This window comes from Chenopodium quinoa, unplaced genomic scaffold, assembly GCF_001683475.1.
Source record: "Chenopodium quinoa cultivar QQ74 unplaced genomic scaffold, ASM168347v1, whole genome shotgun sequence".
NCBI lineage: Eukaryota > Viridiplantae > Streptophyta > Magnoliopsida > Caryophyllales > Amaranthaceae > Chenopodium > Chenopodium quinoa.
In genome coordinates, this window is record NW_018742244.1 from 1326484 (window position 1) to 1339242 (window position 12759).

At 34.9% G+C, this 12759-nt stretch overlaps 3 protein-coding genes across 4 annotated transcripts; 1 reads left to right on the plus strand and 2 right to left on the minus strand.

The window, feature by feature from the left end:
• Window positions 1–3764: 3764 nt before the first annotated feature.
• Window positions 3765–4679, minus strand: LOC110739151. Its single transcript, XM_021919617.1, has one exon. The coding sequence runs from the start codon at window positions 4365–4367 to the stop codon at window positions 3948–3950; it is 420 nt and encodes a 139-aa protein (XP_021775309.1). The 5' UTR covers window positions 4368–4679; the 3' UTR covers window positions 3765–3947.
• Window positions 4680–5606: 927 nt separating this feature from the next.
• LOC110737748 (mavicyanin-like) lies at window positions 5607–7398 on the plus strand. Its single transcript, XM_021918092.1, has 2 exons — window positions 5607–6690; window positions 6909–7398. Exons 1-2 carry the CDS (start codon window positions 6495–6497, stop codon window positions 7226–7228), a joined length of 516 nt encoding a protein of 171 aa, XP_021773784.1. The 5' UTR covers window positions 5607–6494; the 3' UTR covers window positions 7229–7398.
• A 530-nt stretch (window positions 7399–7928) lies between these two features.
• On the minus strand, window positions 7929–11813 carry LOC110737756 (transcription factor ABORTED MICROSPORES-like). 2 transcript variants are annotated; one of them, XM_021918112.1, is made up of 9 exons: window positions 11302–11813; window positions 10728–10830; window positions 10470–10643; window positions 10297–10375; window positions 10055–10123; window positions 9297–9932; window positions 8844–9176; window positions 8586–8762; window positions 7929–8317 (listed from the first exon to the last, which is right to left on the minus strand). In XM_021918112.1, the coding sequence occupies exons 1-9, from the start codon at window positions 11435–11437 to the stop codon at window positions 8099–8101; spliced, it is 1926 nt and encodes a 641-aa protein (XP_021773804.1). In that variant the 5' UTR covers window positions 11438–11813; the 3' UTR covers window positions 7929–8098. The 2 variants fall into 2 exon arrangements, with proteins under 2 accessions (XP_021773804.1, XP_021773797.1); XM_021918105.1 differs by having other exon boundaries at window positions 7929–8320.
• Window positions 11814–12759: the final 946 nt, after the last annotated feature.

Genomic DNA, 12759 nt, shown 5'->3' on the forward strand with positions numbered 1-12759 from the left:
ACCCAAAAGAACGAACTTATTATCTCCATAATAGTGATCCTTGATATATTTAGTAATTGCACTTATCGAAGACACAATTCCTTCAATTCGAGTCTGGTGAACAATAGGTCGAGTTTAATTCGGTTTAAAACTGGTTAGGGTAATTCTCGTGTTCGAGTCAGGTTCGGTTCAAGTCAATAATTTGCGGGTTAGAATCAGGTCGGGTCATTCTCGAGTTTGAGTCGAGTTCGGTTCAAATCAATAATTTGCGGGTTATAATCAGGTCAAGTCATTTTCAAGTTGGGTCATTCTCGGGTTCACGTCGGGTTCGGTTCAAGTCAATTATTTGCGGATTATAATCAGGTTGGCTCATTTTCAAGTCGGGTCATTCTCGGAGCCAAGTCAAGTTATGTTCAAGTCAATAATTTGCAGGTTACAATCAGGTCGGGTCATTTCTAAGTCAGGTTATATTCGGGTTCAACTAACTATAAATAGATAATTATCATTTTTATCAAGTTAATTATTTCCTTTGACTATAATATATATGAAAATATACTAGAAATCTATAGTTGATAATTTAGGAAAATAATTATATCCTTTGACCATACAACAAATATATAGTACTATATTTAACTCTTAAATTTGAGGATGATGCTCCTTTCTTTTGCTGGCCTGGACCGACTTGGTTTACCTAGACAAAATGTTTTGATCAACAATAATAAGGTGGTCTAAATTGCATTTAAGGTGATTAGAAATTGGGTCAGTGTTGCTTTATAAGAATACTACAAGAGGGGGGGTGAATTGTAGTTTGGAGGAATTTAGCTAACTTTTTAAAAAATTGATAAAATAAAGTTAAAGGAACTTTAAGATAACACAGAGAGATTTTACGTGGAAAACCTATTGGCAAGAAGAAAAACCACGACCACTTGGGATTTTAGGAAAGATTCTTCACTATAACAGGGCAACTGGGCAAACAACCTATTACAAACTAAAGAATCAATCTTCAAGTTCCTCTATGAACTTGAAGTTCCCAGCAGCAAGTCCCTCTACTTGCCACTCTTCTCTTCTCTCTCTTTCTCAACTAATTTCTCTTAGAGTTCACTCAAACTCCCAATTCCCAAATTACAACTCAAGTAAATAAAACTCTAGTGAAAGTAATTAAGAAAAACACTTAAGTGGAATGCGACACTTGACTCTTTAAGAAAACAAAAAGAAAGATAGATATGATTGAGCAAGGTGAAGTTATCCCAAGAATAACTTTAATATTTATAGGAAAACATTGCTTGGGAAAAACGCCATAACTCCTACCACTTGAGCCATCACTGCTGCATATCAACGCCACTACTTTACACCACTTCTAGATTTTCAATCATGTCCTAAAAACCAGGGCACGTTGATCCTCTTAGAAGCAGCTTGTACGCAAGTGGTGAAGACTGAATCAACAGTTAGTTGCGCAAGTTTAGGGAGTTAGTTTTTCAAGGATATTTTTCTGAAATCAAAAGATATTATCTAAAGAATAAAACAGAAGAGATATTTTCCAAAACCGTTTTTCCTATTTTCTAGCAATCTAACAAACTCTATCTTTTTTTGACAAATTCAAAAACGCACTCCACTAAGCATCAATTCCTGCAACTTGTAATAAACAAACTACAAAACTCATCAAGGCATTAGTCCATTTATTTGCCTTGTGTTATCATCAAAACATCAAGGGCAACAGTCGGTAACAATTTGGGTTGAATTTAGGTCGGGACAATAACAAGTTGTGTTGATTTCGAGTCGGGTTAGTAAAAGATCGGATTGAATTTTTAGGTCGGGTTAGTAATAGGTCTGGTAAAATTCGGGTCGGGTTAATAACAAGTCGGGTTGAATTTGGGTCAGGTTAATAACAAGTCGGGTTGATTTCGACTTTTCGAGTCGGTTTGTAACAGGTTGGGTTAAATTTGGGTCGGGTTAGGAAAGAGTCGGGTTGAATTCAAGCCAGGTTAGTAACAATTTGGGTTTTGACGGGTTAAATTCGGGTTTTGACGGGTTAAAACGAATTTGGGTCAATTTCGATTCAAGTCGGGTTCGGATCAGGTCAATAATTTACGGGTCAGGTCGGGTCATCTTCAGGTCAGTTCATGTTCGGGTTCGGGTCTCACATACTCGGGTCAACTCGAGTCTAGGGTTGGTTTTAGGTCGGGTCAGGTCGGGTTTAGGTCTCCATTTTTTTCGGGTTCAGATGGGTCGGTTAATAATCGGGTGCGAGTCGATATTTCGGGTTGGGTTAACTTTTGACAGCTCTAAATGAGGCCACTAACAGATAATAGTAACTTGCACCAGTCATGAGTTTAAGTCCCGTGAAATATTAAGGAGAGGTCTTGCTCTAGAGAATATCACACAATTCACATTGGAATGCAGTAACTTCCATAGTTCCATGAACCCTGTGATATAACGTGAAGCATCTACTGGCGCGTACATATCAGAATTGAAGGTATAACTAAGTTAAATGGATCCATCAAGGCACTTTCATCAGCACACGAATTCAGTAGTATTCTGGTATACCCATTTCCTCATCATCAAAATGGCTTATAAAGAAGATGAAAAGTAGGTTTCAACAATGAAATGAACTCTGTTGGGCCAAAAAATTTACAAGAAAGATATCAGAGCCCTTATTACATATCAATGAAAATAGTCTTAGGCTCAATTCGAAAACAACACTATAAGTCAATAACTTTAGTTATAAAGACCACGTGTCTATGCTTTGTATGTCGTCAGCCATTCGTGGTAGTCGGTAATCCACCAAAGCCAAAGAAATCAAAAGGCAGGAAGAAACAATCTTAGGATAATTAAAAAAAGCACCATTCACGAAATGATCTCAGACACAGTTGCAAAGACCAATCGAGCATAGCTTAGATGAGCATGCCATCTGCCCTTTTGAAGCAAGATTTATTAGGCTAAAAGACCAAAGTACCAAGTCATTCTGAAAAGATCATCACACATTCAACACTACATACTATTTTCTCTCCAAACCCAATGTTCTACTCCACCAAGGTACGCTAAAAGAACAAATATAGCAGTAGTAGCCCAGGAATAAATAATGACTCCCCTTCCTCCCATTCAGCCAGATTTTCGAGCACTTACCCTTCCCAATAGTCTACAACAAGACCAAAAATCAAACTTGGACACCAATACTAACAAGTATGGAGCATAAAGAAACTCTAGAAAAAGAAATTATTTTCTACACCCCCTCCCCCAACATACCAATATAATTTAACTTCAATGAATTTTCCTCAACGATCTTCTTCAACAACATTTCCCTGGTGCCTCCCACCCTATCCGTAATAAGGGAGATCAAATATATGTGACCTTACCTCCACAGCAGGACTAATTCCATTCCAATCCAAACAAATTCTTGATAACGACAATCTACTACTATACATTAGATAAATTTTTAAGAAAACTTCATGTTCCAAAAATCGTTAATAATACTACACTTAGACCGTCTTTCTAAATCCCCTCGATTCAACTACGATCAATTTCTCCTCAAGGATCTTCTTCACATGAAATTAATGCCCCGGATTCATGTTACACGGTTAATAAACATCAACATTGGAACATTGTTCCAATGTCTCCCACCCTAATTGTAATAACGGAGATCAAATGTAGGCAACCTTGCCTCCACAACAAGACTAATTCCAATCCAATCAAACCCTTGATTTGATCACAATGACCCTCTACTACTACACAATAAAAATTGAAGACAAATTCCATGTTCCACAATGTAATTCATCAATGCACAGACATAAAAAAAAAAATCATTTTTTTATTGATCAAATTAACTTGGAGGGCATGTAGCAGAAGAAACAAATAAGCAACCGCAATCCACAGCAATCCAAAATCAAAAGAAGAGATCATGATCAAATTCCTCCCAAAAACTAAAATCTGTGTAATCAGCAAAAAAAAAAAAAAAAAAAAGAGATATAAGATCATACACTTCTAATAAGATTCCGACGAGCCAAAAACCTAGCAATAGGAGGAGTAAGAGCAATTGTAATCGGAACCCTAATTGGAAACAAAGCTTTGTTACAGAGCAAAGCAAGAGCAAAAGCGCCGCCACTAGACGCCGCGAGCTCAGCCGTACGATTCCTCGTCTTCTCCGGCGGAGGAGACGGCAATGCAGAGGGAATGTCGGCGATCAATTCGGGGTCGTTTTCCGGGATTTGCGGTTGTTCGTTGGTGTTGACGCCGCCCATGCCGACTTTATGGAGGAGAGCTTCGACGTCAACGTTGTTTTTGATGGCGACGTAAAGGCCGGAAATGGAGGCAGCTGAGACGGAGAAGTGGACTCCTAAGCCGACTTTGCCGTACTTCTTCAGGATTTGGCGGAATCTACCAGTGGACGCCATTGTTGAAGCTTGAAGGAGGAGAGAGAATGAGAAGGGTTTTTCTAGGGTTTTTGATTTGGGGGAAAAGTTGAAGAAGATTCTACGGTGATTTGTTGCGCAAGATTGACTGTAAATAAAAGTGGGTTGAGACTTGAGAAAGGGGATTTGGGCATGTGTGTGCTGTGTCTAGAAGGATTTGGACATTTTAAGTGTAATTACATGAATTAACTCTTGAAACAATGTTAACATTTTGTTTTTTTAATTACTTAACTTTTAGGCAAATTTTTAGCATTTTTTTTACGATGTTGCTAACGAGCGCCCCGGGCTTGAGATAAGGATAAATTATATTGGTTGAAATGGTATTAGGTTAAAAATTCATGACAAAATCACGCGTCGTTCGGTGTAATTAATGTTAATTTTAATCTAATATTTGCACTTTAATTCTCTTATCTAACACCCCGATGGCGCTCATTAGCTTTTGCCTTTTTTTTAAGATGAAAATATTAGTGTTTTATTAATTCGTAATTAAAATATACGAGAGTACATATTGGGTAATCTCTTGAGGACAATGAATAACCCAAACCTGCTTTACTCCAAAAGGCACTAATTTGGTGACGAACAATATAATTGCCTTCCCTCTTTAAAGCAAGAACACACAGCTAGTGCATCATCAAGAATATTATCTAGATCCGTTAGGAAGGTTGTTGCTTTGTCAAGCCGATCCATCACAACTTGGGAATCGGATTCGATGATTACTTGTTTGAGGCCAAATCGGTTGTCAAGTTTGATCCTAAAACGCATAGTCATACACTAGCAATATTAGGGGTTAGATGTCTATGAATCCTCAGCAATATCAAGCAAGTTTAGCATCAATGCGCACAAACTATAAAGAGGGTATGCTCTAATATTATTAACCAATATAACACAAACTATGGCAAAAGGTGTAATGCGTGTCATGAATGACATTAGGGGCTCTAAATTCCTTAAGTTAATGAAAGGAAAAGTGTTTTTTTTTTGGCTAAATTGAAAATTTAATGAATACATAGTGGATGGTTCTAACATTCCAATTTAGGGGTTTCATGGAATCAATCAAAAGAACTCTAACAGTTTTCTTGGCTCAAAAAAGTCTATATTTGTCCAAAACTAAAGGTTAAATCCATGCTTTAGACCAAAACTAAAAAAACTCTTTAACAATTTTCTAAAAATGAAGTGAATGTACAAGGTGTCTTCTATGGTTATATATAAGTTGGTGAATAATATGAACTATATGGTGAATGATGATGCAACATAAACTAAATATGGTGAATAAAGGAGCAACGAGCAATATAAATGACATTGATGATCCCTTCTCTTGTTGAATCTAGAGTTGCTAATCTTTAAATTAAGTTCAGCTTATTCATGTTGTTCTATAAGAAAAACTTTTTTTTCCCCCATCTTGTTTATTGAATGACTAATTCCCCCTCCCTTATTTGATGACTTGACTTGATCACATAGTTTTTTTTTTTTTTTTTTTTTTTTTTTTGATGGGTAGGTAGTACCGTAGTATTTATATACTTCATATGTATCTTGTTTAACACTGGTGCATGATTGAGCAAGTCTAATTAATATGTCTAAAGCATGATTACTGTTGTTTTTAATAAAATACCTTCAATATTAAGAATTCATTGGAGAACAAAAAAACTACAGCCAACTTATATTCTTTTAAAAATTCAACTAACTTCAAGGGTTGTGAATATGAGAATTGTTGGGGGAAATCTTCAATGAACAATGATCTAGCTTGTTTGATAGGCTGTAATAAAATAAATATATTAATAAAAATAAAAGCCATTATAACAAATTTATGTACAGAAGATTATTTTGTAAATAAAGTTCATAATTTGACAAAAAAAAAAAAAAAAAGGTTTTTCATTTTTAATGCTTATATACAAATTTTTTATTCATAAACTAATACAAAGGACTAAAAAAATACAGAGTTTATGCTTACATCATTACTTTTTATAACAAATTAACAACTATCAAACAGACAGTTAATTGTCTTGCCATATTATATTATACAAGTAGATATCATATTTTTCCTTCCAACTACCCATTCATTATTCTTCATTTAAAGCATCCGATCCATCAATAAAAACCCAAATAAAACAAGATATGGGTATAACTAAAAAACCCAAATCTTTCAACTACTTTTTGAATCTAATGAAACTTTTATTATTCATTTCTTGTTTGTTCTTCACTATTTCCAAATCTGAAGTTATCACAGTAGGTGGTGAGAACCGTTGGACTGATGGTTTTGGCTATGCTTCATGGGCAGACAAACTCAATTTCACTGTTGGTGATGTTCTTGGTATGATTTAAATTTCCTTTTTTCATTTTATAATTTGATCATTTTAATCATTAGTTTTCTAATAATTCTTGTTTTTGCTAATCCAATTCATCTATAATCAATAAAGTCAACCGCTAAAGATGGTTTTCTGGCTGTGCTGAATTCTTATTAAACTGAACTGTTTTTCGGACATCCAAAAATAGTAATATTAATGTGCGACTATTGGCTGTGTTGTGCAGTGTTTAGTTACACAAAGGGATCACATAATGTACTAGATGTAACAAGGGCAGCATATCAATCCTGTGATAATAGCAGTGGAGTGAATGCTAAATATGAGACCGGTGATGATCATATCGAGCTCAATGAGGCCAAGTCGTATTGGTTTATATGCACGGTGGACTCGCATTGTCGACTTGGGATGAGATTTGGGATAAATGTATCAGCACCTGTCACAACTTCTGTTAACCAAACAGGGGACTCTTCTTCTAGGAGTAACATTAATGCAGGGTTTTACCTTCTTCTTGTTGGAATTATGTCCATGTTAATCTTTATTGTATGATAAAATTTTGATTTAATTTGTATGATTTTTTTTTTTTTTTTGTAATAGATAAAGGATGAAGAACAACAATGTGTAGATTGAATTTGGTGGATTTTTTCTTGAAGAAAATCTTGTAATGATGCTTGACTTTTTGCTTAAATTTTAAGAGATTGACTTAGTTATTTTTTATTTATTTTGGCTAATGCTGAACTGTTCTTTCAACTTGATTTACTTTATTCAGCTGCTATTTGACCATGAGAATTACACCTAGCTAATGACTTAGTCTTCTGCTTGTTTTCACTAAAGAGATTAATTCCAAATTATGACTATTTTATGGGATTATAATAAGTAAAATTTTCAATAACTAGTATAGATTATAAGGCAATGATTTATCTGAGGCAATGTTGTATTATCCTACAAGCCAAATATGTCTATATAATATTGGCCTTGGTAAGTTTAGCTTAATCATGTAATCAGATTATGTCTTCAACTTGTTATGAAAGTAGCAGGAAATTTTCTAATGATGTGTTTTTGCTTTATGCCTCTTGATCTATGAAGCTAAGGTCAGTTATTTTCAGCCATTCTGGTGTCATATACTCATCCCCTAGTCGATTTTGCTACGAAAACCCGACGAAAAAAACGTACACATAGCTTATATAAACTTCCTGATTACACCAAATAATAAAGAGAATCAACAAATAAAGGCAGGGCAAGTACTGATGATGTTAAGCCCTAGATGTTGTTTTACATCTTTATTCACGAGTTAAAAAACAGAAGAGACGCTACAATTAGGACTTTATGTTTGGAGTATTACATAAAAAGAAGGAAAAAAGAGAATATAAAACTACTTAAGCTTTATTAATTTTGCCTCTGAAAAAGCACCCTTGTATCTTAGTTACTGAGGTGATGGAAGTGGTTGTGGAAAGGTCCTATATGGTGGTTGTGAATGTGGTGTTGTAGCCCGTACATCTGATTCTGATGTCGATGATCGATGCCACTTCCATTCTCTGATGATGCCTTAGCCATCTCAGACCAAAATCCAGCTTGGTTACGCGTTGCCTCCAGCAGAGAATCCCTCAGGTACTCTGCTTGTACACTTTCACTGTCCCTCTTCTATCATGAATTTGCCAAAAGATATGCAGGGAACAAAAAAGAGTATTAGAAACTTTAATTAAGTGCCTGGCTAGTTAGGTAATTTGACAAGGGTCATAATGTCCTAAATACCCTTAATGAGGAACATATGGGTAGGCTTAAGTCAAGTAAAGTCACTATCAACATTTTGCCCTCTATTAGTTGCCTAACTGTTAGACAATTAGCCGAACTCTTAAAAGAAAAATATGTATGAATAATACAAATGCGAAGATGTAAATGTAATTACCTTAACAATGAATACATAAGAGACAAGACTGATGCAACTGGTCATATTCACATTGATTATCTCCAACCCAAGACAGTGTAAAGCCTCCATTAGTCTCACAAACCCACCTCTCTTTTGCTCACCAAACACCTTCACAAAGAAATCATTCCCTTCAAGCTGAGCAACTTCCACTTGCACCTGCGATTTTCAACAGAATTATATTCAAGGTATATACATTAACTCCAAGATATTAGCGCCAAAGTTTTATGTTATGACTACCTCCATTTGTTGTGCTTTGTCACTAGCAGTTTCAAAATCATGGCTGCTTCTATTGACACTTTCAGATGCTCCTCCCATGTGAAACCCATTTCTAGGCTTTTCGTGATCAAAATCTGGCCCGAATCTTGTCCCTTGTGCATTTTGAACTTCTGGTGAGAAGTTCATTGGATGAAGTTGGTGATGATGTTGTTGTGCATGATCAATGTTCATGTCATTGTTGTTGTGATCTTCATCATCTGAATTCCTCGCAAGCTCGTTTTGAAGGTCTTTTTCTTCCTTCTGCAGCTCTTGTACATACTTGATTGCATCCCCAAGTATCGAAGCTCTATCCAACTACAAGGATCAAGTTAAAAGGCAAGAAAACAGATCATCCACTAACCACATTACTCTCCTACTAACATCTCCAACATTATATTATATGTAAACATAGTACAATTGAACATAGACTTTTACCTTGGAAATATTAGGGACTAGAGAGCGAAGATGGTAAAGCCTCTCATTAAGCTTCTTCCTTCGCTTTCTCTCAGCCATGAGGTTCTTAGATTGAGGGCCTTTTGTGGGCTTTCGTCGATGATACTTTGGATCATCATCATCGTCCTCAAGTGGATCACTATCCGATACAGAGTTAGCACGGCCTATCTCATGCTTAGGTAGACTTCCCTTCTCATCTAAATGCTGATGATCATTTGCTGAATGGTCCAAAACATGCATATTATGCATACTGTTAGCATTGTTCATAAGGTCTTCAAATCCATTCTCTGACAAGGACTTGAAGGAGTTTAATTGGTGATGATTCTCAGCTTGAAATGAGTCATTTGCTTCGTCGAAAAAATTATTCCTAGACATCTTGTTAGTCTCGGAAACATAGTTAAATTGCTGCAAGAAATTCATTGAAGACTGTGATTCATTGTTCATGCTGATAGCATTGTTTTGATCAGATAACGTTGGATTCGATTGGAGCTCGTTGATCATGTTGATGTTCATCGTGAAGCTGGGACCGGCATTGCTCGAGCTGCTTATTGCTGCTTGGTCCATCAAGGTGGTGCATTGAGTCATAACATAGTCTATGACATTCTGATCTTCATTGATCTATAAATCCCATAAAAATTGATTTAGAGATCGGACCTTATACTAAATGCTAAAATTGAAACAAAACATAACATTGTTGTTCAATGAAGTAAAAAAAGAAGGGGATACTTAGTTACTAGTACTTGTTTAGCAGCAAATAGTTCAGCCAGTCCACCAGGAATTGGGATTAGAAGTTTTGTACCAATCGATACCTGTTTAAATCAAGTAAAGCACAGTACAATTTTAGTCTTGGTGGTGCTTCTGCATCGACGAATGCAATAGGCATATGTGGAGAGGGGCACCAGATTGGGGTGCCGTTCTTAGTATTCCTAGGTGCATAAAGGCTCATACAAGTGGATGTATAACAAAATAAAGCACGACTTACTTCATTTACGTTTATATCAGAGACATTTGAGAAGTTTAGCCACTTGGGCTGATTTGATATAAGGATTTCCATATTCATCCTGTATTACAAGTCAAGTTATTAGATGATGAATTAGTACAATCACATAAACACACAAAAATAGTTTGCATTTGAAGGATAGCTTAAAGAGGTACCCGTCCAAGGGATGAGAAGAGGGCAATTGAGCAAGTAATTCGCAACTTCTTGTTCTCATGTGCTGAAATGTCATATCTCTGCAAGGAAACAGAAGCTCTTCACCAACAGTATTGCCATTATTTTCCATGATGCCCTCGCTTCCAGCACAACAGCTGTCCATAAACTCTAGGAACCTGAAAAAATATAAGATACACTGATCAAAGTTGTAACAACCATATACAAGAAGTATTTAATTATGTTTCGAAATAAATAAGTACCTTTGATCTTCACTTAATTTCCAGAGGACGCAGTAGTCCCAAGTCTTCGAGTTCACCAGTTGCCTTAAACTATCCATAGGGCTTGACACAATGCTCATTTTCTCTTCATCATTTTAAACAGATTATTAGCTTTCTAAACAGTTGCAACGAATTATATTAGCTGTTAATGAATTATAATCTGCATAAAAAGAGAAAACTGAAATTTGACTCAAGCCGATAATTCAATCAGAAACTGCCTGAAATTTCTAAGGTTTTGTACACAATTTTTTGACGTGTAACACAATATACCAATGCTCTTAGAGTATCTGATCAGATTAGTAGCTAACGCAATTTTATTAAAATTCTGAATACAAATTAATCTAAGTAATTAAGGGTCTTTTGATTGCTTGTGTCCTGCATAATATGTTTATGTCATTAATACCAAACTATTGCTAGGAATAATATAACATGATGACTTTTGATTCCTAGCTTAGCATGATGACTTCATAATATAACTAGCTAGATCACCTTCACAAAATAAAATTGATGCAAATTTGTAAGGAAATAATTAGAGAAAATAGTTTTAGAAATATACCTGGCAAAAAAGAGTATTTCCCTCTTTTTCTCCTTAGATAACTACGTTCTTCGACGACAAAACCAAGTATGACATATAGAAGCAGAGCAAACCAAGAACAAAGTAGAAAGCAAATTATATGGAAGCAAAAATCCATGCAATAAGCTTACTACTCTTAAGTTGATAACAATGTTTGTAAGAGTTTTCGACATACGACTCGAGTAATCTCACCTTAGATCATCCAGCATCATCCATCTCTAGGAAATTAATTATATGATGGGAAGATAACATAAGAAATGAAGAAATTTCATCATTATAATTACAAGAGAGTATATATAGGTAGGGATTAGCAATGAAAGTTGTTTCTGTTAACTTGGTAGGTGAAGTGTAGTACAGGCGTGAAACTAGGAAGCAACATGTATTTATAAGTTGAAAGGAGGTTGGAGGGAATTGTAGGACTTAAATTTGTTGTAAATAAATTGGGATGAAATTTTATTATATGTGATTTAATAATAATTTAAAGAAGGATTTATAAATAATGCTGTAATGATGGGAGTACAATTTGCATGAGCTAATATGGCGTAACTACCTAAGTTTATCATTCATTTGTTGTTAATTTTTTTCCAAAATAACTCAACTACTTAATTGCATCATATTAAGCAAAGAGGGATGCATATAAAAGGTTTGTTGTTATATTCTTTTTGAATGTAAGTACATTTTCGAGACAGTTTCATATTATGTTATCTTGACATTTTTATAAATTAAGTGACCATTCTTAAGCAAAAGTTAGTGTGTCGTACATGGTTATACTAGGTGGTGTTTAAGGGGTGCTTAATGACCTAAGTAACTAAATCCATGATTGATTAAGTTAATGAAGTATCCGTATTAAATTTAGTACGAGTTGTACATTTGATCATCTACACTAAGAATTTAAATCTTAATGAGCACTTAGACTTGTTTATTTAAAGAAGGTAATGGTAATTGATATATATACATAGTATATATGTAAAACTATAAATATGGCATTCCCTTGTATTCAAACATAGTCTCTTCTTGGATCGTAATATCATTATGAAACAAAAAAAATACAATTTATAAAAATATTCTTATTTTTTTGCTTAAAGTCTTATACTCTTATATATGTTTATGCTTAGTTGTTCTCTATATCTATATGCACGCGATGCATGCTTTAAATTTCAATAAACATATACAACAACCATTTATAGATTATAGATGGTCATGTTCTACTGAATTGTCTAGGCAATAGATATGTGGTCCTAGTCACCTATGAACTAAAGTGGCCTGGCTAAAAGGCTTGTTGTTGAGTTTGGGTACGAAACATCTTAAACCAGTAAAATAATTTTTTGACTTAGCTGTACACATAGCAAAGAATACCATGTTTTATAGTTCTAGACTTCTAAACTTACCATAAGATAGAATTGTATAGAATTAGTATTGGTTGAAACCAGAACATTAATA